The sequence below is a fragment of the Anabas testudineus genome, chromosome 16 (assembly GCF_900324465.2).
Source record: "Anabas testudineus chromosome 16, fAnaTes1.2, whole genome shotgun sequence".
In the NCBI taxonomy this organism is placed as follows: Eukaryota; Metazoa; Chordata; class Actinopteri; order Anabantiformes; family Anabantidae; genus Anabas; species Anabas testudineus.
Window position 1 is genome coordinate 11,065,878 of NC_046625.1, and position 25,768 is coordinate 11,091,645.

General features: G+C 41.4%; 2 protein-coding genes across 2 annotated transcripts; one reads left to right on the forward strand and one right to left on the reverse strand.

The window, feature by feature from the left end:
- Positions 1–2,325: 2,325 nt before the first annotated feature.
- On the reverse strand, positions 2,326–9,533 carry she (Src homology 2 domain containing E). The gene is made up of 6 exons (XM_026373117.1): positions 8,683–9,533; positions 7,999–8,125; positions 6,198–6,452; positions 5,574–5,946; positions 4,115–4,234; positions 2,326–3,484 (listed from the first exon to the last, which is right to left on the reverse strand). Exons 1-6 carry the CDS (start codon positions 9,127–9,129, stop codon positions 3,292–3,294), a joined length of 1,515 nt encoding a protein of 504 aa, XP_026228902.1. The 5' UTR covers positions 9,130–9,533; the 3' UTR covers positions 2,326–3,291.
- Positions 9,534–10,883: 1,350 nt separating this feature from the next.
- On the forward strand, positions 10,884–25,408 carry LOC113169612 (cingulin). Its single transcript, XM_026371169.2, has 20 exons — positions 10,884–11,067; positions 15,178–16,066; positions 16,176–16,273; positions 16,378–16,447; positions 16,580–16,675; positions 17,592–17,713; positions 17,972–18,083; positions 18,398–18,610; positions 18,894–19,042; positions 19,833–19,953; positions 20,041–20,253; positions 20,433–20,654; positions 20,740–20,988; positions 21,084–21,254; positions 21,448–21,609; positions 22,040–22,213; positions 22,360–22,478; positions 22,732–22,840; positions 22,947–23,110; positions 23,691–25,408. Exons 2-20 carry the CDS (start codon positions 15,179–15,181, stop codon positions 23,824–23,826), a joined length of 3,588 nt encoding a protein of 1,195 aa, XP_026226954.1. The 5' UTR covers positions 10,884–11,067; position 15,178; the 3' UTR covers positions 23,827–25,408.
- The last annotated feature ends 360 nt before the right edge of the window (positions 25,409–25,768 follow it).

Below are 25,768 nucleotides of genomic sequence, written 5' to 3' on the forward strand. Positions count from 1 at the left end.
TAAACAAAGTAAACAGGAGTGCAGGATGGAGGGAAGAGGCGGTTGCCGTGGTGACTCAGAGAAACCAGAACGCTCCAGGAGGAAACGACCTGTTTCTCCTTTGTTTTGTCTATTTTCATCACGACGCATAAAGCGGCGTACACATACACAGCTGGCGCACACACACACATGCTCAAATACACACACTGCGCGAAGCAACACACAAATGAACACATGCGTGCACGCACAGGCAATCTCTTTCACAGTCATGTCTTCCTCTCTCATGCTATCTTTATACACTCCTCTCTCCCTAACCATGAACAGTCTCCTTCTTTCTCCCTCTCCACCTCTCCTCTGCAGTGAATGAGCTGACCTGACAGTGCTCCTCCTCTGTACTGAGTGCTGTGAGTCTCTCTCTGAATTATTTAAAAGCTGGGACCCCCACGAGTGCTTGTCTTCCCCTAACACCCCCTCACGCTCTCCCGCTTTCTCTTTCCTCTGTCCCTTTTTCTCATGTCGTCATTCTGTCTACTGGTGGCTGCAATTACTTCCTGAGGTTCTGTCACTTCTGGGCAACACTTTAATTAACAACACATAAATCACAGACCAGTGTACATTTACAAGCTTTTAATACATTTTCACTGTCCAACTTCCAACTTTCACTGTTTTTCTCTTCTCTTCAGAGGCAAATATTTTACTTTTGCAGCTATAGTTAATTTTACAGACTGAGATGTTAGGTCGAAAACCTTATCCCATCTTGATATTTAAATTTCTGTTCATGTGAATGCATCAGTAGTAATAAAAAAAAATATAAATTTATTTATTACAATGCACACCTCCTTTTAACAATTTTTATGATCTGCTATTAAAGATCCCAGTACTAACATTGGTTATAAGCTCATATCTTAAATGTAGGTAGATAGATGTATAGAAATTATGTATATATATGAGTATTATGCATATATCTCCAAAATGTCTTTTGGCTTTTAATGAGCAATTCAGCTTAAACAACATGGACATTTTCACTTTATGTGTTTAAAAAAATACATTCTGAATAGGTAAAATCTGTGATAAATGCAGCAATGATGTATGAAACTGAGAACATTCAAATATGTATTTTGGACTATAGGCTGGGTAGATACGGAACACAACATTTAAAAAAACAGCCTGACAAGCACTGCGAGCCAACACCCTGGGCCTCTTGTTTGTTTTGACCTACTTTGTGATTTAATTAAGACAAAACAGAGGATGAACCACAACAAATCACACGCATGGAAGGATGGGTGATATTTAGGTGTCTGCTGTGGTGTAACGTTGCCATTTGTAACAGTCCGGTAATGGGACGGCCGTGATGAGAGCCAGCTTCTCAACTGGAAAGTTAAAGGTCAATCCCAAGCTAAAGTTAGCATCTTCTTTACTGAAGTGTCTTTGAGCAAGAAACGCAGTTGCTCTGGAGTTTGCCCTGCATCTTAACCCCTTGAGAAGCTGTCATACAATCATCAAAGTGCGATAAAAATAGATTGTCAACAGGACTGAATTGCTCTGCAGTTTCTAACAGTACTTTGACATTTGATGTTGTTGCTCTTCATTCACAAATCAAGGAGGATCTTCTGAGGGGGAGCTACATTGCTACTATGGCCATGGTTATTCATAGCTCTTTTTATATTACGGTCTGTCTCTCCTCCCTCTTTCTCATCCTCTCTCCTCCCTCTTCTCCTTCCCTGTAGAAAAGGATCTACCTCACTCTGACTAATCACCATGGCAACCTGGTAATCCCTGAACAGAAAATTCAGACTCCCTCTATCTCTCTCTCTGTCTATCGCACACACACACACACATCCGTGCACACATGGATGCACACATTGGCACATCCACGCATGCACACACACTCTCTCACTTTCTGTGCATGCAAACTAATACACTGGTGTTTACTGGTGAGACATATCTACCTACAAACACATGCTTCCACGCATCATTGTGAGGATAAAGTTCTCTATTTTGTGAGACAATTCGTGTGTGTGTTGGCGAGGATTTAAGAACGCTACCTTCAGTGTTGAGCGCGGGTAAATGCCACTTGTGTGCACACTATTTATGTTTGCATTTTGCATCTGTGCTTATGCGTGCTCAGGTTTGTCAGGATTTGCTGACTACAAATGTGTGAGTGTATGAACATGTGTGTGTCTGTAATTGATTTCACACTCAGGTCAATGGTTTTACAGCTACGGGAGAAAATCACACAGACTCATTCTGGTTAGCTTCTCATATTTGTTCCAGTGCCTTCTTCCCACTATCCTGCTTTGACTTTTGCTGCAGGCATGTCTTTTAATAACAACGCTTTTTCTGTAATTACAATTTTTTACTTTATTCACTGAGTAAATGTCTTACAACAATAACATACAGCCCATACCATTTTGTGGTTGGTTTAAAAACTCTGACAATATCCAACACCTTATACATATATAATTTATGCATTCAGAAGGTACTTTTCAAGGTATGGCAAAGGTGTTCATTTACAATAATGTAACATAGCTTTTTAATCATAAAGGTCTCATTATTAGTTAACAGCAAAGGCACATAAATGAGCCTCATATTCACATATTTATTTGCACACTTGCACTCAAACAATATTGCTGACTAGGTACAGTAACACTACAAAATCCTAATCGATAAAGCTCCTTCTCTTAACAAACAGAGTGGTTGTCAAATTAGCCTGATTTTCAAGATAGCTCAATAGGCTGATCGACATTCCAGATGGATGAACGAATATACTCCAATCAGGTGTATTGATCTTTCAGACAAAGCTCTAAACTGGATGGTATGGTGCTAATTGATGATGTCAGCACCTCTGTGTATGCGTGTCTCATGAGAAGTGCAGTCCTTCATGGGCACTGTTGCACATAACACAATCAATTTGGTTTCGATGTCCATTCGATGTTGAGAATGGCATGTAGAGGCAATGAACACAACAATGGCGCAAAAACACCAGGCAGTAGAAAACTTTAAATATATTGACCAGGGTTTATGTGTGTTGTGCTATGTTTTGGTCTTGTGGATATCTGTGTCAGAACTAAAACAATGTGACCGGTGGTTATTGTAGTGTCTGATTTTGGCCACTAGGGTGTGCATGGAGAAGCTACAAACATAAAAAAAAGGTGGTGCACAGGGCAATCCAAAGCAGCATATCTTCGAGTATGCATGCATGTGTACTACAATTACATGTGTCTTTCTGTGCATGTTTGCGCATAAATGTGTCTATATGTGTCTCTGCCCTTGTCTGGTCATGTGTACTTTTTGTTTATTTTTTACGCATGTTCAGTGTGGTCTGGGCACAGGATGCTGCAGGGTCATGTGCTCTGCTCCAGTGAAAGGCAGCCTGTGTGTGCAGTAGTGGTGGACCAGCTCAGGGATATTGGAGAACACACAGCTACTCTGATCCAGGGTGTAGCCCAAGCCCTTACTGCTCTTAGTCTGGGCCACAATTATGTGCACACAACTTTGACTGGTCCTAATGGAGAGAGAGAGAAACAAAACATTATCAGTAACAGAATTTCAGTTGTTCAGACACTGAACAACAATTACAGCTATGGAAAAATAAAATACACAGTATGTGTTCTCTCATATCTGTCCCTCAGAATGAGGCTATGCATTTTCTGAGTTCAGTGGAAGTGTAAATGGGGCTAATGATGTGGACGTTCAAATGAATGAGCATCATAAAACAAATGTGCACTCAGGCGCATGCACACATACACACACACACATAAAGGCACACACAATTTACGCCTTCATCCTCGAGCACCTGTTCCCGACACACATTCTCATGCATTAACACCTCAGAGGCTGCTGCTACAATACCAGCAACAGAAGCTCTGCAGAAATGTGAATTGGGGTCACAACAGGATCAATCAGAGCCAATGTTAGCACCATAATCAAAATATATTTTATAGTCATAATAGAAAATAAATTAAAAAGTCAAGTGACATTATAAGCACTGTCATGGTATGATGAACAAAAACTAATATCAAGATGTGGCAAACCAAGTCAGGATAAAAATAGCCATAAATATGCACGTATTGCATTATATACTTGTGTGTGTAGTGAGGACACACACATGTGAAATGCACATCCACGCACTCACTTTAGAGCAATGGAGTACTTGCTGGTTCCTGATTCGCTGTCTCTCACCAAGAAGCTGGCTTCCCTGCAGCGCTGCAGCTGAGCCTCAGCCTGCTGTCGACTCACACTGCCATGGTACCAGCTTGGAGAGGCAATGGAGGAAGGGAGGGGGAGGAGAGGACATGTGGAGAGAGACAGCAGATCACTGACATATAGCATAGTGACATATGGAGATAAGTCAGATGTCAAGTTACTGATAGGTGTTGATGGTAAAAGAGATAAAAAAAGAGGAAGAGGCTGACGGGAGAAAGGAAATGTAGAGATATCAACAAAGATTTACAGCGTGCAAATGAGACAGACCTACAGTGTATTGTGGTCTGTAAGAGTTATTTTGAAAGGTGAACTGAAGAGGTCAGAAAGATAAATAAAATGGACAAACAAAATGTAGGTGGCGGTGCAGTGTTGAGGGAGGCCTATTGGGACACAGGGTGGTGCTGACAGTGGCTACAGGCTAGAGCCATATATAAATGGGCTGTATGTGGCCTTGCTGCTTGAAGGCAAAACACAGCCACAGCATGAGGGAGAACAAACGCGAACATGACGTGATGCTCTGAGCATATTGCCCAAATGTTCCATATGAAAAGTCAGTTCACAATTAATGACATAAGAGAGTTTACACTAAAACAGATCCCTTTAATGAAGCCTCACCTAAAAGGTGCAGTCTTCCTCCATTATGTTCGCTATATAAAGCGCTGTCAGTGGCTGATGCTCTCAGTAATAAATGTAAATGTAAATTATATGAAAGATTTGGGCCAAGATGACAGTTTCTGCACTGTCTTTGACATAGCGAGGCACCAGATCAGATGTTAGGGGAAATTCACTTTACTGATTTTCAACTTTTACAAAGGGAAATTTTTTAGTCAAAACCGAGGAAGGTGCTTCTCACAAACACAGACGGTAAAGTAAAGACCAACAGAAGAGAAAAAACCTGTAGCAGGTTTACTGTGAAAAGTCTGTGAGAAATAAGGCCTTATGTCTGGGTACAAATAATACGCAGACATGAGATGAAGGCAACCAAGTGTCTCAACCCTCATCTCATTTGTTTAATTCCCTCAATCCACTTATCCTGTTCAAGGCTGTGGTGGGTGCCACAGCTCATCCCAGCACGCAGCGGGTGAGAGGTAGATCATGTCTGTTAACAGCTTAGAAAAAAATCAACCATCTGCTTTATGGGTAATTTGTTTAAATCTAATAAATTAGTTATTTATTTTAATATAAGTTGTTTTTTTTATCATTTCTTTTACAATTATTTGCCTTTATATGATAGTTCCACCGTGAAGTTGCAGACAGGACACATGAGGAGAATGAGAGGCTGTGACATGCAACAAAGGTCTCCAGTTGGACAGTTACATGGAACGCACAATAATCATTCAGCTAACAGTGCACACCACATTGCTTCCCAATATCTTCTCCTTCCTTACCTTTGTTTTTCAAGGGGTAGGCTGGGGTCCACCTTAGCAGCCTCCCCATCCAGTGGGGAACCAGGAGAGGTAGGAGACGGAGGGGAGTGTTTGTTAGGGCTGGTAGACAGTGAGAGGGATGAGAGTTTTAGGGTTGGGAAAGAGGGAGCTGGTGGAGTGAGGGGGGACAGTTTGAGAATAGGAGAGGATGGAAAGGAGGGAGAAGAAGAGGAGGTTGGAGAGGAGGACACAAGGGTTTTATGGTTCCAGTTCTTCTGTCTGAGAGTGTGTTGTTGCTGCTGCTGCTGCTGCTGCTGCTGCTGTTGCTGCTGCTGCCGGCCGGAGGTTGAACCGTTCTCTTTGCTGGGAGAACAATCCACTGCCTCAAACTGAGCTGAAGGAAGCAAAAGAGACAATATCAACCTTTCATAATAAAGCTTTATCAAAGCATGCCAGAGATACCAAAGTAAACAAATCTCTGGAAACTGATTCAGTAGGATTGTTTTATTTCCTCTCTAAAGCAAACACAAAACTGTTGTGGCATTACTATACAAATAAAACTCATGGCATCCTTCCTCCACACCCTAAACTCCCACCCTTCCCACTATTCCCATCATCCCTTTCTCCCTTTCTCCCTTTCTCTACCTGACAACGCTCTAACAATGTCCTCCTTTCTCCATTCCCACGGCAGTTCGTACTCTCCAGCGGGGCGGACATCAGACTCTGGTCGCGTGACAGGGATCCACACCCCCTCGCTGTCGCCCTCCAGTCCACCCTCGTATGGTATATCGTAGATATTTGGGGGTGAAGGTTTGCCGTCCTCTCTCTTCCCTTCTCTCTGGCCTCGGTCCAGCAGAACGCACACTTTCAGGAGATCTTTGGAGCCACGTCTACGAACCTCTACAGCAGAATAATGTGATGTGCTTAGTTAACAGCAGAGTGATTAAAGATTCAAACTTATGATATAGCCACACTGCCAAATGCCCAATAAAATGTCTTTCGTTCCTTATTGCAACAATAAATTCAAGCCTAAACTCCACATCAGGTACAGAGAAACCAATGTTCTGATTCATTTCTCATTATTCCCTTGTATTTGAGCCAGTTCAGGCTCACATTAATCTCAATGCAATAAAGAGGAAATGTATTGGGAAAAGGTGAAAATGCTATGAGTCATTTGGCAGAGAGAATTCACGGTTCCAGTTTTTTTGGACACAGAAACTCTGACAGGACGGGTGTATGTGGTTTTTTTTCTAGCAGTTAAAATACTTTCTAGACAAAAAGTGAGTTACTGTGGCACAGAAATAGACTTTCAACACACTGTAACTACATCACTGTACCTTTTATTCTATGCTAGACACATATATATATATATATATATATATATATTAATGCTACGCTGAGGTTCATGTAAAAATATTTGTTTGTTTTGTTGTGTATTGTTTTTATATTGCACATTTTGTGGTAAGGTTGTCACATGCAATCCTTATTTAAAAATTCTATGGGTTTTTTTTTTGTTTGTTTGTTTGTCTTTTAAATACAGAAATGCAGAGTACAGCTCCCCCAACACTGGTTTTTAGCCTCACACATTTATATTCTTTAGGACATTGTGTTTGTTTTGTCAGGTCATTACTTTTTTAGGAATTTCACTTGATGTGTTTCTTTTCTGTCCAACAGGTAGCCTGTGTGTCTGCGCTATTGTGTGACCAAACAATGGAGTTACAGGAAGAAAAGGTCAACACAACCTCTGATTGGCTGACTGACCAGCCACTTCCTGACTGCTGGGAAGTGATTGGGCAAGGGGCGAGGGTAATGTGTAGGTTGCGGGGGGGGTCTTTTGATTCTTTTTCACACGTAAGAGACCATAAAATATATGTGTGTGTGTGTGTGTGTGTGTGTGTGTGTGTAAGTGGGGGCACTGGGGGCCAACTTCCTATCAAGAGAATGGGGCAAAGGAAACAGAGGCAGGAGACAGGAAGTTGGAAGTTGGAAGAGGAAGCTGCACCCATTGCCCCTGCACAACACTGTTCCTATAGCAACCGCCAGCAGGGAGGGAAGTCAGAAGAGAGACTGGGGGTCTAGCTTGGCTCTCAGTCCCTTTAAACAGCTGTTTATTAACGATGGGAGATTGTTAGAATACAGTAAGAAGTTTAATTCGTTTTTTTTGGGCTTAGACAGAGTAAAGTCAGAATAACTAACCTGCTCAGTTAATCAAAGTTGAGATGCAAAGTAAAATGTATTGATAATATCAAATCTATTTTATAATCTGCAATTCTGCTTTTGGAGAATTTATGATTACACATTTATTTTAGTATGTACTTTAACATTTGTTTGACTATTTTCTCTAAACACAATTCACACTTGAAACATCAAATCAAAGAGGGACTGGTTTGAAATGCACATGTCCTTCCCTAATGTAACACTGCTGATATACTACAGATGATCTCACCTGTGATGATGACCTGGGCATCATAAGGCTCCATGTACCCGTCATTCACACCTGTTCTCTCAGCGTCTCTCTGCTTCTTGGTTTTCTCTGCATCATAAGGATCTGCATAGTCCTCAAAGATAATCAGCTGTGACAAGATAAAGATGAGTGAGAAATGACAATGTGGAGTTGAAACCTACACAGATGTTGCATTTACCTGGAGACAAACAACAGAACGGGCACTGGGTGAGGGATCTGATGTTGTGTGTGTGTGTGTGTGTGTGTGTGTGTGTGTGTGTGTGTGTGTGTGTGTGTGTGTGTGTGTGTCCATGACTGAGTGACAAGTAATGGAGAGACAAGCGGAAATAGTTGTGCAAAGAGGTCAGTGCATTGTGTTTGTCTGTTTGATCTGACACAATGTAGTGAAACTTCACTGTATTCTTTAGAGACCATGGAAACTGAATACAGTGTAATGAACTGAGGTAGGAGGGGAAAGTACAAAGGAAAGCTCTAACCCCAAGCCCACAATGAAATGTAAATGTATATGTATATTGAATATTAATAAATATTCTAATTTATAAATATACGACAATAACTAGTTCTGTCTCGATTTGATTCTAAATCTAAAACAACTGAGTAAAATGTGAAGATCATAAGTTGGTGCATGTCGATGGCATTGGCTGGTTCACATTCACGCTCACTCACCGTTGTTTTGATGTCGGACCTTCCCTTCTCGTTCTCAGGCACCTTTTGTTCACATATCCCGTTAAGTTTGGGAGTCTTGTCTTGTTTGTCCACTTTGATCATCCTGCTGATGTACGCTTGCGCCAGACTAGAGGTTCTGACCTGGCGGTTCTCATCGGGTGGCCCACTCTCGATCTTGGAGTTTTTGCGACCTTTTCCAGGTGCAAGACTATCCCAGACTGTCCCAATAGAAACAGCGTTGCTACGACCCAACTCTGTAGCCGAATTTTTCCTATTTCTCCCTGCCAACAACCCCCCCACCCCTCCATCCTTACGCTGGTTTCCTTTCAAACTGTCTCGAGAAAACGAGGGTTTGGGTCGAGTTTGTGGACCTGATTCAGAGGCCGAACGAACCCTTTCGTTTCCGTTCTTTAGGTTGATAGGAAAATCTCGGAACCATTTTGCCATGGCTGTCAAAATACAGGCACTTCTCGCAGATGTTAACGTTAACAGAGTTACCCCCTAGAACTAACTTTGAACTGTGCGCAACGACTCCAACTTTACGCACAAGTGTTTTACGCACGTCTCGGTTGGCATGAAACTGCAAAGCTTTGCGTAAAATAAAACTCAACAGAGTCCACTTTATGATGCCGTACTAACTGCTACCGTCCGAAACCCCCCTGGCAGTCAGACAACTTCTGGTGCTTCTTGGAAATCATTTACCGGTGTTGCACCTGGATTAACAACTATCCCTGTAGTTTGAAGAGTAGCTTCTGCAGAGCGTACACTCGAAAGAACTGGAAGTTTTTCTTTGAACCCAGTAAAGATCCCATTCCCGGAGACTGAGATTGTGCGTCCAGTCTGTCGACCAGGCGAAGTGATGAGATAAAGAGAAAAGCTCAGTGCGCGAACCGTGAGATGTCGTTGGAATTTGGGGAGGGGTTGGATGTGGACTGGGCGGGGTGGGAGCTTTACTGTAATATTTCAGTCATAACTGAAAATCTATAAATCTCCAAACTTAATTGGCAGTTGACCTAATAATAGGCGCAAATATAAAACTCAACATGTGACAGTTATATTACAGTAATTACTATACAGTTTGACTTTTTTTCCATGTATGAACTGCTAAGCGATTAAGACATGCAGTGAGTTATCGAGAGATGTCCTTTGCCAATATGCGTTTTTAAACCAGCCTTTTGAAACAGTTCGTCTAATGTATAGCCAATTATTCAACCAGGAAGGCCAGAGATTAAAAATCTGCAATAACGATTATTACAGGCACACTATAATGCCACCAAATTACGGAATTAAACAGATGATTTATAATACAATTATTATAAATATATTATATATGTACCAAATAAATATCCATGTGTCCTTTATTCGAACCGTTTTTCCTGTTAAGGGTAGTGCTGGGCTGATCCAAGTGAAAGGCAGCACTTGTTCCCTCCTCATCAACACCACTGCGTGGTGCCCTTGAGCAAGGCTCCTAACCCCCAGCTCCATCAGTGGAGCTGCTCAGTGGTGAGAGCGGACAGACTGTGGTTGTACTGGGCACCATCCAGAAGTGAATGTTATGTCATGTACGAGACAGATAGTAAAACGACCCTGACTTAATTTCATGACTTAAATTGTGTAAATATGTGTTACACTTTAGTGACATGTAAATATAGGCCTATAATAACCAAACACCTACTTACCTGAATAAAATATCTGCAGCCTATATCAACATAACCTAAACTACAGAATGACAATATATATAACGTTTCAGTGGCTGTTATTTTTTATTCATTTATTTTTCAGTTGCATGTTATTTTATATTATACACTTGCAGCAGAGATTTGGGGCATTTGCCGAGGTCTTTATGTGCTGCGGCTGATTCAGCTGGAGGATATTTGCACCATCTACTGGTAAATTGGAGCACCAGAATTAAGGAGGCGCCACTCTACACTTAGTGTGGGTTTATTTCTTGTTCTGAAAATAGTTGTATTGTCAGCTTCGTCTGTTCTTTACTGGTATTTGTTGAATTCACTGTACATTTAAATACGAGCTTCCGATTTTCCTCGAAAAGTAAGTGCTCCAAACGCAACGAATGGTTGACGTACTGATCCCACCAATAGCAAACGTAGCCGGTATCTATAGTCCCGCCTATTTCTAAGAAATAAACCAATCAGAGCGCACCATCCGGCCGGGCTGGGCGGGACTGTTCCATCCCCGACAATAGGTAACAGGTTAATGTCGCCGCTCAGAGAACTTGTTGCTGTGTGGAATTTGCCAGCAGTTGTTTTTGCACCTCGCTTTTCTCTCTGGACTTTGATGGATGTCAGTGAAAATATTTAAATTATCGTCGAAATAGCGGTGGCGACAAATCGGAGAGGAGCAGAAGGAAAATTGAGAGAGAGAGAGGTAACTTTATGTTAGTTTTTGCACTTGACGTTATCAGACAAGTGAAGCAGACAGATAACGTTACAAGCTGTCAGTTAGTTAGTTAGTTAACCTGTTAGTTAGTTAGTCAACACTAACGTATCGTTGTACGTCTGGAAAATAAGTATTTCTTAGTTTTAGTTAGTTATGTAGTCATTTCTTACGACAATGTGTCATTGTATTTTTGTTTGCAAGTTTAGCTTGTTCGCTAACGTTTGTTTGTTGCATCGAAAGCTCCGAGCTAACGTTAATGTGATGTGGAGTATGTGTGTGACATGTCTGCAAATGAGCCTGTAAAAGGTGGTTATATACCTTTATATTATATATACATTTATATATGCTTATACTATCACGTTTGTCCAATAAAATGGACACTTTAATGCCACACGAACGATTCCTAGTGGAAGACGTTTCGCTTCTAAACAGGTGGATGTCTGTGTCCCGAGCTGCCAGTAGGATTAGCCCCTGAAAAAAGAAAATCATTTTCTCAGACAGTGTTCATCACTTTAAATGTAACCATCTGTCAAATCCTTGGCCTTGAAGCTAAGCAATATAATAACAAAACATCCTGACATGCATTTACTAGAAGCCTAAACCTAACTATAGTCGAGCTGTTTCTTTGTCAGGAGCCTCACAGAGATGCTGTTCAAGGTGAAACTGGAGTCAGGTGAAACCGGTGACACAGACAGGGAAAAGGGCTGATTACAGTGGTGGAGGTGGGCAAAAGGCTGTGTCACGAATTTCACTAATTATACAGTCGGAGCAACCTGCAGACGTGATTTAATTCTCACACAGAGTGAACATGTCACAACGTTTAGTGTGGTGGTTTGCAATTAGTCTGCAATGCTGAATCACAAATGTCAGTCCAGTCTTACAGGTACACACAGTCAAGTGTGCAGATAAAATCCTTTAAATCACTACCAGTCTCTCTCTCTCTCACACACACACACACACACACACACACACACACACACTCTCAGCAAGTGTAAGTGAGAAGGACAGAAAGAAACAAGTGTCTGGAATGCGGGGAAAGGGAGGGGCGCTTATGTGCTCCTAATACGGTGTCATTTGTGTACTGTTTGGTAACACACAAGTCTCTCTTTGTTATGCCAATGAACTTCTTTGTATTTGAGAAGAGGAATAAATGGCCATTTATTTGGGCGTGAAAGAGAAGCGGTGACTAGTCTGGAGAGAGGATGAGGGCCTGGTTTTGTGTCAAGAATGTTATGAAGAGGAAGGATACCCTGAAGACTAAGTGCAGGCCTGTCCTTTAAAGACAGTGAAGGAGTGAGATACCGTTTGTCCATTGCTGCTACTCACACCCTCTGTTCTAGATAATGACAGTAAAACGTAATGATTCACCTGGAAGAAAAGGGAAACTATTTACCAGCATGACCATCTTGACTTCATTGTAGTAAACTAATGTTGAAACAGTTTCAGTTCATGAATCAATTTTGTCATTTTTTCAAAAATACTGAAAATACACAACTGTTATATGATAGTGTATTATAAACACCACATACAACATTTGCTGGAATAGATTAGTCATAATTTGAATAAGTGTCTCAGATAACCTTCAGCCTTTGCTGCTATCTGTAGCTATATCTGTTTTAGCCCAGGTTATAGAGGTCAGAGTCAGCGTGGTTCAGCAGGATCACTTTCATGACCCTTCACATTACTGTCTTTTCATTTTTCTTCACACCCGCTGTAATCTCCAAATTACATTTTCCATTCCATGTTGGATCTTAACAGGGGAATTCAATTTACTGTGCAGGAATTCAATTTAAAGCCAGAGGCCGGGAGCTCGTCAGCGTGACTGCAGAGTAACATCTAAAAGCGCCTGATGCACACTTTGCTAGGCAAGCAAGGCTGAAGAAGTTATTAAAGTCACATCCTATTAATGATATAAGTGGGATCCAGGTACCTTTGCTTTTATTTGAAGCCTGTTAAAGTAATATGAGGACTGCAACTAGTGGTTATTGTCAATATTGGGTAATTTTTCTAAGCTTATGGTGTCATCTTCAGTTCACTTGTCCGACCAGTTGGATCACTGGTTATTTGTCTGACCAACCATTGAACCTTCTAATTGAGAAGCTGGAACTATAGTATTATTACTTAACATTAGCAATACAAACATTAGGTGTGACTGACGTGTTTCACCACACAGATACTGTATAAGCAAATTAAATAAAGAATAACTTGTTTTATATCCTACTTTCAGTTTGTAAAAGGATGTTTATCCTATCTTTGTGAAGAAACCTAAAAAGGAAGGTGTGTGGGGATAAAAATATCAGTGATGAAACAAAGTTGTTATAATCACAAACAGAGTCAGGGAGTGAGCAAAAGAGCATGGCGTAGTTTTAAGATTCTCAGAATTGCTGCCCTCATTTTCCGCCCCACATCAGTGGGACAATAGGATGAGTTCCCCCTCACCCCTGTCCCCTTTGGAGTTGGCAATGCATTCCTCTCCTGTAACCTAAAAAATAACTGATTAAGCAATAAAAATGAACAGACAATAAGGGAGAGAGATTTTTGTTTCTACTTTACAGTTGCCTTTCTGTAAGTTAATTGGACTCACTCAAACTGTAGCTCAGACTTGGGTTGTTGGTGCATTGCATGTTTGTTTGACCTTGGTGTAAACACAGGGAGCTGCAGACTTCATGCACGACTTCACAAATGTGTTGTGACGTGATGCTTCCTCAGTTATTCCCCAAGGGTAAAAAAAAAAAGGCACTAACTGTGCAGGTCTATCTGTAGATGATACTTATGCACCACAAGCACACAAATACCTTCAGAGGTCATCTTGATCCAGCCCAAAACATTTACCTTCACTTATTCTTACACTGTAGTTTTTTTTGTATTGCTAATCACTTTTATAACCAGGGCATACAAAGCTGACTTTGGATTTTTATCACGCAAGAAACTGATAAAAGAAGCTTTTTTTTCCCCCCTCTCTCGCTTTCTCACTTCACCCTCCCTTTCTGCTTCCCAACCCATTTTCTGTCTCTCACCTAGGAAAATTGTGAGGAAGTGAAAGGTGCAGCACAGAGACGTCAGCAGGGAGTGTTGTAATAGTGTTTAATGAACCATACTGTTGTAATGACATGGGGATGGAATGTCACATTATGACCTAACACAATCAGTCAGTCCACAAAATGACAGGAATGTTCAGGACTTTATAAAAGTGTCAGAGTCGAATAAGGTCAGCAGTTACTTGTAGCTAAATCTTGATAAAGGTGTGATCAGTTACTGTGGGAGAGAAATACCTTCAGAATCATTCACCAAGGCTTTCAGAGAAATAGGAGGGTAGTTTGCTGTCAACAGGCTTAAGAAAAAACAAGAAAGTAAAGAAATTACAGTGTTTAAAAGAATGAAATGACTGTGGCAGTTTCTATTGTAGGGATTTAAGTTTGGTATTTAGTTGGGAAGCTTCCAGCTGTTGAGAAAGCTTAGTTGGTTGGAAAGTAATATGTGGGTGTGTGCTCTCAGGTTAATGACTAATGGAGTGCAATCAGGACAAAGTCCACTCAAGCAGAAACTGAGTGTCACTGCCTAAATCTGTGTCACTTTGTTTAAAGCAAGGCTGCATCTCAGTGTGTGTTTTAACAAAGTATTCTTTGTTTGATTCCCTCTAGTGAGAAACTGTATTAAGGGAAGAGGGGTTTTGTTAACTTGGTTATCTGTTGTATTGCTGCTAATATGAGTATAGCCTGTGTGAAACTGGATTTTTGTGGCTTTAATATTCAAACTAGTTTTAAAAATACAGTATTGATGCTGTATGTTGGATAGATGAATAAATATTATTTTTCAAGATACTAGTGCAGGTTGTCCACTGATCATGGAATTGGTGGTCTACATGTCAAACTGTCCATAAATTATGCCTCTGTGTGAGGAAAAGTTGAGTGGCTGTGGACAGAAGCATCTGCCAAATTATTAAAACGTAATGTAATGAGGTAAAGCCCATGATTTGGATGTGAAGATTCACTAAACCTAATTCAAACTTAAGCCAGTATGTAACCTGGATGTCTGTGCTCTCACTCTGGTCGTGCTTCCTTTCTGTTGTCCTTACCCTGATCTCTTCTATGTTACCAGCATGAGCACATCATCCTCAGGTCGAAAGACACCGGTGGATTACGGGGTTCAGATTCGCTTCATCAATGATCTCTGTGACACTGGCGGGATGCAACCTGGGTCCCAGCCCAAAACCAAGACTCAGACCCCCTCAAAATATGGTGTAGCAGTCAGGGTGCAGGGCATTGCTGGCCAGCCATATGTGGTCTTGAAGGACGGACAGAAAGGAGACTCTTATGGAGTCCAGCTCAGGACCGAGTACCCATCTGGCTACAGTAGTCTTCCTCGAAGGAGAGAGAATGAGGAGCCTAGAACACAGGGGGCAGATGTAGTTGGAGGAGGGCAGGGAGGGGCACTACGCCGAGCCCAGTCCCATGGGTCACTGCTAGAAAGGGATGGAGAGGGAGGGCCCCGCAATGAGGATTTTCAGCTGTCTAGGCCCCCGGGAGATGGGAAGTCTGGCAGTTATGGGAACCTGGATGGAGGATTAGGAGTAAGAGGGGAGAGGGAAGACATGGGAAGGAATATGTGGGATGGTGCGTATAAGGCAGGGCTCAATGGGTCACTGGGGTCAGTAAGAGGAAGTCAGTCCTACCCTGATCCTCCTCAACAAACAAATGAGCTCCAGTCTAACCAGAGACAGACTTCAATCAATGGACTAGTAAACAGGTTTAATGCTGGTGTCACTGGCCAGCAAAGAGTCCGGTCTCCTGCACAGCAAGATCCCAGAGATGCATCTCCTCTCCTCACCCCCAACCCCTATTCCTCACCTCCATCATCAACCCATAGCAGCTTGGGACGCAACCAAGATGCTGTCACTAAATATCCTGGCCCCTCTGCTAAACAGTGGACTTCAGCAGGGAGATACACTGCTGTGGAGAGACCGCAGGCTAGTCTGACTGAGACACAAGTAAGAGTAAAATATTTTCCTCTTTGGCATTTCAGCTGATTTTTAGTGAGCTTAAAGCACCACACAGAATGCAACATTGCAAGAGCAGTTTTCTGATCTATATCTTAAGGTGACCCCTGACCTTTTGCTGGACCAGGGTCACAGTGCAGAAATGAGCAGTGAAGAGGAGCAGGTCATGCAGACTATATTCAACATCCTGAGACAAGGGTATGGAGCTCTTGTTACTGTTATCTTCTTGTTACCAGACAAGTTAATGTGCATTCCTACAATATTGTGAAGGTCTTACCTTTGGCCTTTTTACCATCCCACAGAAGTAACGATAGTGATGTTGTCATCAAGCACAAAGTCAAGCTCATCCTTCAGAAGACTCAGAATATTAAGGTTTGTTCTCTTTGAAAATATCCAAAGCTGTTGAGTCATGTACTTGTACTTATTCATACATTAGATAAAGAAATTATGTGAGTAAACTGCTTACATATCATATACTGTATGAGTCTGAACATTTTTCTTCAGCCCAAAGAAAGCCCCAGGGAAGAGTGGTTGAGAGAAAAAAGGGAGCTTGAGAGAAAGCTGGTTGAGCTACAAACTGCGCTGCAGGAGGAAAGAAGGGTAAGCAAAGCAGCAATAGAGATGTGAGGGCTTAGAGACTTTATTTCTTTGTACTGATAAAAATTGCAATACTTACGAATTTGTTAACAGTGCTGAACTATTTCCTCCTGTACATGTTTCTCTACTGGATAAGACACAGTTTTATTTATGAATAGAATAAAAATCACATGTATTTTCTTTTACTTTAATGCAGTTAATTTCCACTGTGACTTCAGAGCATTGGATAAAGCCTTTTTCTTAATCTTCTCATTTTTAAAGCTTTTAAAGGCAAAATCCATAATATTACTATCATTGTAAGACATATACACTGTGTTTGCTGAGTCTTGTTTCCGTAGTTTTGGTCTACGATGACCCGCCAACTCTCCTTGAAACCACCTGTCTGGTGGGGACTGGCTGCCACCGGAGGATGTTAACATGCAGAGAGTAACCTGCCACTTTAACTCAGCTCTAATTACATGGAGCACATCCAATGCCACATATAAACACTCATACAGGGCTTCTTGATACGAGAGCACCAACTATCAAGCAAAAAAATAGTTGTTGGTTGTTTGGTGGACGTGACCTCAGAGTTTTTGTGTCTTTTGAGTAATCTTATCAAGAGGGCTGAGGGTCCATTGGAGTGTGCTTTAGATTAATCCTCAGATTAATCCTTAAAGCCCTCTGGCCTGGTCAGAGGTGCACACACAATAATCTAACTTCAATAATGACTCATTATATGTTGGCTTAAGGAAGTTGGTCAGGTCTTAATGGCTAATAGCTCTTAAGACCTTAATCCCTTATGCATATTGATTGGTGGGCAAATGCAAGCGCACTTTAACATTTCCTAAAAGCCCATAGTTTATTTCACCAGAGCTACAGTACCTGATGTCTAATGTTGCACTGTTCTTATTTATTCATCATGTCTGCTCGTGTGTAGGACTCTGTTAGCAATTCTGATCCCACTCTGAAAGCTGAGCTGGAGTCTTGTCTGGATGAAAATCTGCAACTCCGGGAGATGCTGGACCGGAAGAAGACAGAATTAAATGAAACACAATCAGAGTGAGGGGACACCACACCACACACATTGAAACACACACACAGGGGAAAGCAAAAAAACAGGGCATTGTGCCTTTGTCTGTGTTATCTTGTGGTCTGGAGTGAGAGGGAGAGTGACAAGCCCACTTTGTTTTCTAGCACACACTCTTCACAGTTTCACAAACAGTTACTGTATCTCATTCACATGGCCAAATAAGTATGTCATAGTCATTTGATTTTAAAGAATCAGCTGGTATGTGTATGTCCCCTTTTTCCTCGCAGGCTGACTCAGCTGCGTATGGATAGGGAGAACGCAGAGGCACGGGTTAGAGAGATGGAGGACCAGCTGGCTGAGCTTCAGGATGAACTGAGAAGAGAAAATGGGAACAAGACGGTACCACAGAAACATACTCGCACATGTTTAACCACATACTGTAGATGCGTAAATAGAAAGAAATTAACTCCACTCACTCTATTTTTGGATTAGTTCAAACAAGCTGAGACTTCTAGCCTAAATTGCTTGTTGAGAGTGCATTTTGTATATTGTACATTTACAGGTTGAAAAAAATGTTTGCAAGTAAATACAAGACTAACTTTAATTCCTTTTCAGAAACATTTACAAGGTTTATGCTAACAAAAAACAGTAATATTGGTAGGCAGAGAGATCAGAAGGATCGAGTTAATGGTGCATGTTTCCCATGTCTGCAGGAAATTATGTCTTGTCAGGCACAGCTGGTGGAGGTCTGCCAGCTGAAACAGAAGCTGGAGGAGATGCTAAAACAAAGAGAGAGGGAGCTAACAGCTCTGAAAGGAGCTCTAAAGGAAGAGGTGGCCACACATGACAAAGAGATAGAGGCACTCCGAGAGCAGTACAGTGCCGACATGGAGAAGCTCCGTAGCAGCATGGAGCAGGTGTCTCAGGTACACAAACTTAGCTGAGCATCACCAACATTTGACAACATGAGCAGACAACTGGCTGAATGACGGACTCCCTGAGAAATAAACTGATTCTAAATACTACATCTAAGTTTTGATCTTACACTAACAACATTTTCTTTTGGTAGATTCTTATTGAAAGTACTTTACAGCTTGTACGTAGATCATCATTCAGAATTTCAAGACATAGAAGAAAAATAATCCTCTTAGTAGTATATAGGAGGGTTATAGTAATGTGGGATTTCAGTTCTTTTGTCTCCTGTTTCAGTCTCAAGCAGGAATCGAGTCGGAGCGTTTGCGCGTCAATGCAACAGTTCGCTCTTTACAGCAGCAGTTGGAGGACTGTAGAGATGAGAGCAGCCACTGGATGGAGCAGTTTCATGCCACCAGGGACGAACTTCGATCCACTAAACAGGAGTGAGTCTATAGACATTTAAACATATTACAATTTGGACTTTATCATCCTCTATGCTGTATATTATTTTATTTTGCACCTACTTTACTACTAATGTGTGTCCATCTCTTCTCTTTCATTCTACCTGGTCAATGTTTCTCCTTCTCTCTGTCAGAGAGCCACCCAGCAGCCATGAAACAGCGTGAGAGTCACTAATTGAGCTGCATTTATGTTTAGATACGTAGATGTTTGATGTGGCTAGTTGTGTTAATACCTGTCTTACTGTAGTGTTGAGGCCATTCACATTTACAGCCCTGATTCTTGACTTGTGTAACGTGCTGTCTCCATCCTGTTGAATCCACATTCAAATATAGGCTGTGTACGCTCTCCCATGTACAGCACATGAGCTGTGGACCCCTTAGTTTAGTGCCTGTGATGTACAGGCAGATGTCATTATCTTCATTTCTTATTTTCAAGTATTGACTACCCACAGTGCATTCAGTTACTTTGAACACTTTATGTAAGAGGAGTGGTGGTGGCAGTCCTAAAAGTCTGTGTGTAGCAATAAACATGTTCTGGACTTGTTTTCTGTAAATGTGTGTAGCTCTACGGTGGCAACAGGGAATGATGATTTATTTCCTGTTGTTGAACAAATACAAATAATGATTTATTTGCTCATTAACTACATCAAAGAGAATTAATTTCACTTATGATTCACCTATGCACTCAACCTCTGCTGATCAGATAATCAGGTACTACTTACCTAAATTCTAAAAGGTATAGTTTGTTCAGATCAGATGTTTGATTTTTCAGACTCCTCCAAGCCCGTTTAGAAAAAGAGGAGTTTGAGGAGGAACTGAAGGAGTTCCAGGAGAAGGTGAACACTATGAAACAACAGATACCAGACCCCAACTACACACAGACTCTCAAACAGGTGCAGTACTTTTGAATGATCACTAATGCACAGGTGATTAACTTGACGAAGCAGTGTAACTGTCACATTGTTCACTTTTCTGTTCAGGAGCTTGAGCGAAGCAATGCTGATCTGCAGAAGGCTAAGTCTGAGGTGGAGAAACACAGGACAGATGTTGACAGGAGGGTCATGGAGGTCATCTCAATTAAGAAGTCTCATCAGGAGCAAGAGGCAGAACTGAAATATGAGATTGGCAGGTTAAAGGACCAGTTACAGAGGGCCAAAGACGACTTCACCAAGGCACAGGAGAAGAGCAAACGCGTTAGTTTGTTTGCACAGTAAAAGACTATAGCACCCCATAGGGATCATATAAAGTGACCATTGTTTTAACCATGTAAATAAAACTGATTGCCTGCACAGCCTGTCAAAACTGATTGCCTGGTCATGTGTATCTCCCCTGCACTTTTCTCTAAATCATTCCTTTGTCTTGCTGCCTATAGCTCCCAGACCCATCCGTGGTTTCAGAGCTGGAGCAGAAGCTTGGTGAGGCACGTACTGAAGCTAGCCAGCTCAAAGAAAAACTCTCATTGGCTGAGGAGGAGCTGGAAGCCAATGAGACACACCTCAATAGAGCTCAGATGGACCTTAAATCACTCCAAGATGCCCAGGAGGATCAGAAGGAGGACAACACCCGTCTCAGAGAAAAACTTTCACGGTTAGAGGTAAGCATTCTCACAAACAACACAGCTAAACTCAGTGTGTTTGGAAGTAATAAACACATAAAGCATAATTGGACATCCTCCCCAGAACCAGCTGCAGGCCAATGCTACAGAGAGCTCAGAGGCAGAGCTCGCCCTCCACACTGAGGTGAGAGGATTGAGGTCTGAGCTAGATGAGGCCAAGAGAAAAATCTCCAGACTGAGCCAGGAGAACCGTGAACTCAGTGTGCGCCTAGAGGATATAGAAAAAGACAGAGAGACACTCAGACAGAATGTCAGCCAGCTGGAAGAGACCAAACGACAGCAGGAGAGAGCTTTGGAGAAACTCAACAAAGAGGTAAGAAGGATCCTCTGTATACTGTACACTTGCAAAGTGGTAAACAAAAATGTCATCCTTTTGCTTTTTTGGTTTGTCCTTTCTCTCCTTGTCAGTATGAGTCTCTGACCATGTCCTCAAGAGAGGAGATGCAGGCTCTCAAGGTTCAGCTGGAGGAGCAGAGAGAGAAAGCACGCAAGGAAATGCAGGAGGTGCAACGTAATGGAAACAGCGCTCAGACTGAGCTGGAAAGAAGCCATCTAAATTTAAGGAGACTGGAGGAAGAAGTGTGTGTTTTGAGTGGTTATGTTTTGAAAGTTTCTAACTTTCCTGTTTGGCCTAGTTGTTGGTTTTATTATTATAACTGTATCTGGCCTGAATGTTTGCAGTAGTTTTGACACACAACATTCATGGTGTATGCTTGACTGATCGCACACATCGTTTTCTCATGATTTCTAATATCATGGTAAATCTAAATAGATGTCACGACAGAAGAAGGAGCTTCTGCTTGTATGTGAGGAGAGAGACAACCACCAGCTGGATAAAGAGCTTCTCACCAACAGACTGCGCCACCTTGAGGGAGAGATAGAGGCCAGCAAAAACAGCCACAACGAGAAAACTCGGGAGATTCGTATCCTGGAGGTAAAATATGTGCATCTGCTAGCCTTGTGGTTTGGGAAAATAAAACCATTTGGGAAAATGCACCATGACTACAGAACTCTCAGCTGTTAATAGTTCTGCTCTGCATACATTGTTAGCAGTAGCAGTCTGTAAGTTATACCTATGTACGACATGTATAGTCCATTAATATTTCTAAATACTGAATCTAAATAGGATTAAGATAATAAGCAGTTCACACAGCCTTTATAAAGGCACAGTGAAAGGAATAAAAACACATGTATTTTGAAGTAGATATGAGGTTTGTTTATTATGTGCCTGTTTATCTGTTCAGTTTTCAAAAGGAACACATCAATAGCCCACCCTACACACCCAGCCTGTCTCTGGCACTAAATCTACACAGTGTCTCCTTTCTAAGCACCCAATTAAGTTGATCTCCTCTTGTCTGCATCAGGACAAACTCAAGCGTATGGATTTGGAGCTGGAGGAGGAGAAAAGCAGTGTGGAGATGCTGACAGAACGCGTGGCCAGAAGCAGAGACCAGATAGATCAGCTCCGCTCTGAGCTGATGCAGGAGAGATCTTCCAAGCAGGACCTGGAGCTGGACAAGAACGCCATGGAGAGACATGTATGTGTATATATTGTCTGTCATATCTGAGTCAAACTGCAGTCTTCAGTTTCTCTGTACCCTAGCATCTTCACTTGAATTTAAAATACTTAAATGAAACACTTGTTTTAGAGTATTGTTTTTTTTGTCCTCGTGTGTCCCTGCAGCTGAAGGAACTGAGGAGTCGTGTGGCTGACATGGAGGGCCAGTCTCGATCCTCAGCAGGAGTCTCTCAGCTGGAGAACAAGATCCTGGATCTGGAGGAACGACTACGTAGTGAGGAAAGGTGGATTATAATTTACTAATAATTATAGTAGAGTGGAATTTATCTCAGAGTTTTAGCTATTAAACCTGATTCTGCTTCATATGAATACAGTCACATAAACACTAAAGTAGACTTCCACACATTGCTACACGGCTCGGTGGGAGCAATAAATTGAAAAACATCCTCCTCAAGGGCATATTGGAAGTAGCTGAGAGAATAACTCTTTTTAACAGGATTACATTTCTCATGCTGTTCTTCTCTTGTGTATGTGAAGGGAGAAGAACTCTGTGTTGGCGTCTCAGCGACGCATGGAGAGGAAACTAAAAGAGCTCAACATGATGCTGGATGAGGAAAGACAAACACACACTGAACAGAGAGACCAGGTATACCCATTCAATACCTACTGCATGTCACTATGTGTATCGTGTGTGTGACCACATGAAAACACATACTGTACAGTATAAAGCCAAATTACACTTTGTGTTATAGCTCGCTCTGAGAGTAAAGGCTCTAAAGAGGCAGGTGGATGAAGGAGAGACAGAGCTGGAAAGAGTAGATGGACTGAAGAGAAAAGCTCAGAGAGACATGGAGGAACAGATGGAGCTTAAAGAAGCCTTGCAGGCCAGAGTCACTGCACTGGAGACTGAGCTCAAGTAAGCATGTCCCTCTTTTTGTCTCTGTCCATTGTTTCCCATCCAATTTGTTACTCACTGTGAGCTTTTGGTAAAAACTCTACACGACATTTTCTGGCAGCAGTGTGTGTGCGTGTGTGTGTGTCGGAGAGAGATAGTCAGACACTATGACTAAGAGAGAGACATCACCCCTCTTTCTTATGTCATACAATAATAATAATGCCTGTAGACGACATTACCAGTGAATGATTATTCAGGATTATAGACAGCTGTTAGAGGTTCACACAGACACCCTGAGGTGCAGTATTTCACAGTGTTACTCATGCACCTCAGGGGAAGTAAATTCCAGACACAAAGAAATGTATGTTGTTCTTGTCTATAACCAGCAGAGGGGGAACAATAACTGCCACTTTTTGGATGATCTCACACACACTTGTATGTGCAAACAGTCCAAATAGTTAAAAATACAGGTTAAAAGGTTTGACTGCATTAGAATCTGTATATAGCAATATAAATCTAACATAGATAATAATAAGTAAATGTTTTTTAACACTTAATGTTGTTGAGAATTATTCTAACAAATGGTGGTTATGTGTTACAGAAGAAAAACTCAAGCAGCAATGCGCCCAGTTTTGGATTCATCAGCCCTCAGCTCAGATGATGACGACAGCCTGTACGACCCCTCCACCATCACCTCTATCCTCACTGAGGGCAACCTCCAAACCAGCTCCTGTTAAAACAGCACTTCAGGGACAGGGCAAGGCTGGGAACATGTAGCACTGCTTGGGGAAATTGTAGGATATCTACTTTGCAATACAAAAGGCTGAATGGTATGCACTACATACAATGAGGGAGGGGAGCTTGGACCTGCAAGATAAATGGCATATTATAGAGGTTAGTAGGGGAGTCATTTTCCATACCAGAGTGAATTGAAGGAAACAAAACAAAACATCCTCTTCATTTCAGGGAATTTCCTTCTGTGTACAGTACCGTGTACACAGATGTAGTGTACAGTTGGAACAACTTCATTTCACGCACATTGGTACGCTACCAAACATAAGCAACAAAGACACTTCAACATTTAAAAACTTCCACTCAAAGCCAGTAAGTGGATTAAAAGGAGGGAAGAGATGCTGGAACAGAAACAAAATACACAAATTAAAAAAAAAAAAAACCTCTTTTGTTTTTTCATTTCAGGTTGAGATTTTGGGGTCAAGCACTTATCAAGTCTGGCTTTAACTGAATAATGACCCACACTCTCATCATTTCCTGGTGTGGACAGTTTACATGTCAGCCTACACTCACTGAACCTAAAAATGATGTACCATGGGCAAAAATTAGGTAGAACTACTGAAATCAACTGATCTGACCAAATACTGACTTTGCGTATATAAATAACAGCCACAAGTGATTGAAATCTACAAGCAATACAACACTATAATCCTAACGCTGCTTTTCGGAAAGTAAATTTTCTTTAATAAATTCCTACAAATGATTTTTATCACATGACATCGGAATTTTGTTTACTGAAAGATAGTTTGACACAAGAGTTTCTCCACCTTGCAGTCTTCAGTGTCATAAGTAGCCTAGGAATTCATAAATATGACACTAATGGCATGTTTGTTGGACAGAAACACAACTTCAGCTTCCAAACGATATATGTCAGCATAAAGTTTAAAATTAGCTATATTATTGCACTACCTGGTAAGTCATTGTTCACTGTATCTGCTGCAGTTTCTTGGTAAAGGTACGACTGACTTTTGTAGGCAGAGAGGTACAGAAATGACTTTCCTTTGTTAGAATATGAAGTGAATTTCCATTTTTTTAAAGCAAAATAATGGCCAACATATTTTCTCTGTCTGGTAGAAACATTTGAGTTTTTGTTGAAGCTGCACTTATATTAAGTCACTGAAATATACAGTTGCAAGAAAAAGTAAGTGAACTCAATGAAGCTGTGTGATCTGGGGCTCTTTTCCCAAGTTTATCAAGCTACTCTAAAGGAAAGTGGCTGTCTGCACGCTGCAGCTAAGGGAAGAAGTTAGGTGATGTAGCAGGACAATGACTCTAAACATCAAACTAAATTTTTTACAGAATGATTTCAGAGACACAAAATCCACCTCTTGGACCTCAACCCTGTTTTCATGAGCTGTTCACACCAGACATCCTGAGAATATGTCTGAGCTGAAGCAGTTCTGTGAGAAGAAATGTTTCAAAGTTCCTCCTGGATGTTGTGCAGGTCTAATCCTCAGCTGCAGGAAGGCGTTTCTTTAGGGAAATTGCTGCCAAAGGTGGTTCAACCAGTTATTCAAACATTTACTTTTTTCCACCATCACTTTGTATGTTTAATGGGTGTCTTCAATAAAGACATGAAAGATCATGACAGTGTTTTATCAGCATAGAAGTGTGTTTGTTGATATCTGTGACTTTGAAGATCAGATCACATTTCACAACCGATTTATGCAGAAAACCAACAAATTAAAAAAAAGTTCACTTACTTTTTTCCTCGCAGCTACTATACTGTCTTTCATTTCACTGCCTTTAAATTGTTATAACGAATTTGCTCTTCTTATCAGAAAGATTTCTTGTACTGTATTCGACATTTGTAGGTTTCTTGTAGTCTTGATTTTGGGAACAGTTTAAACAATCAGCTGGTGTTATGATTATATTACATTAATGTAA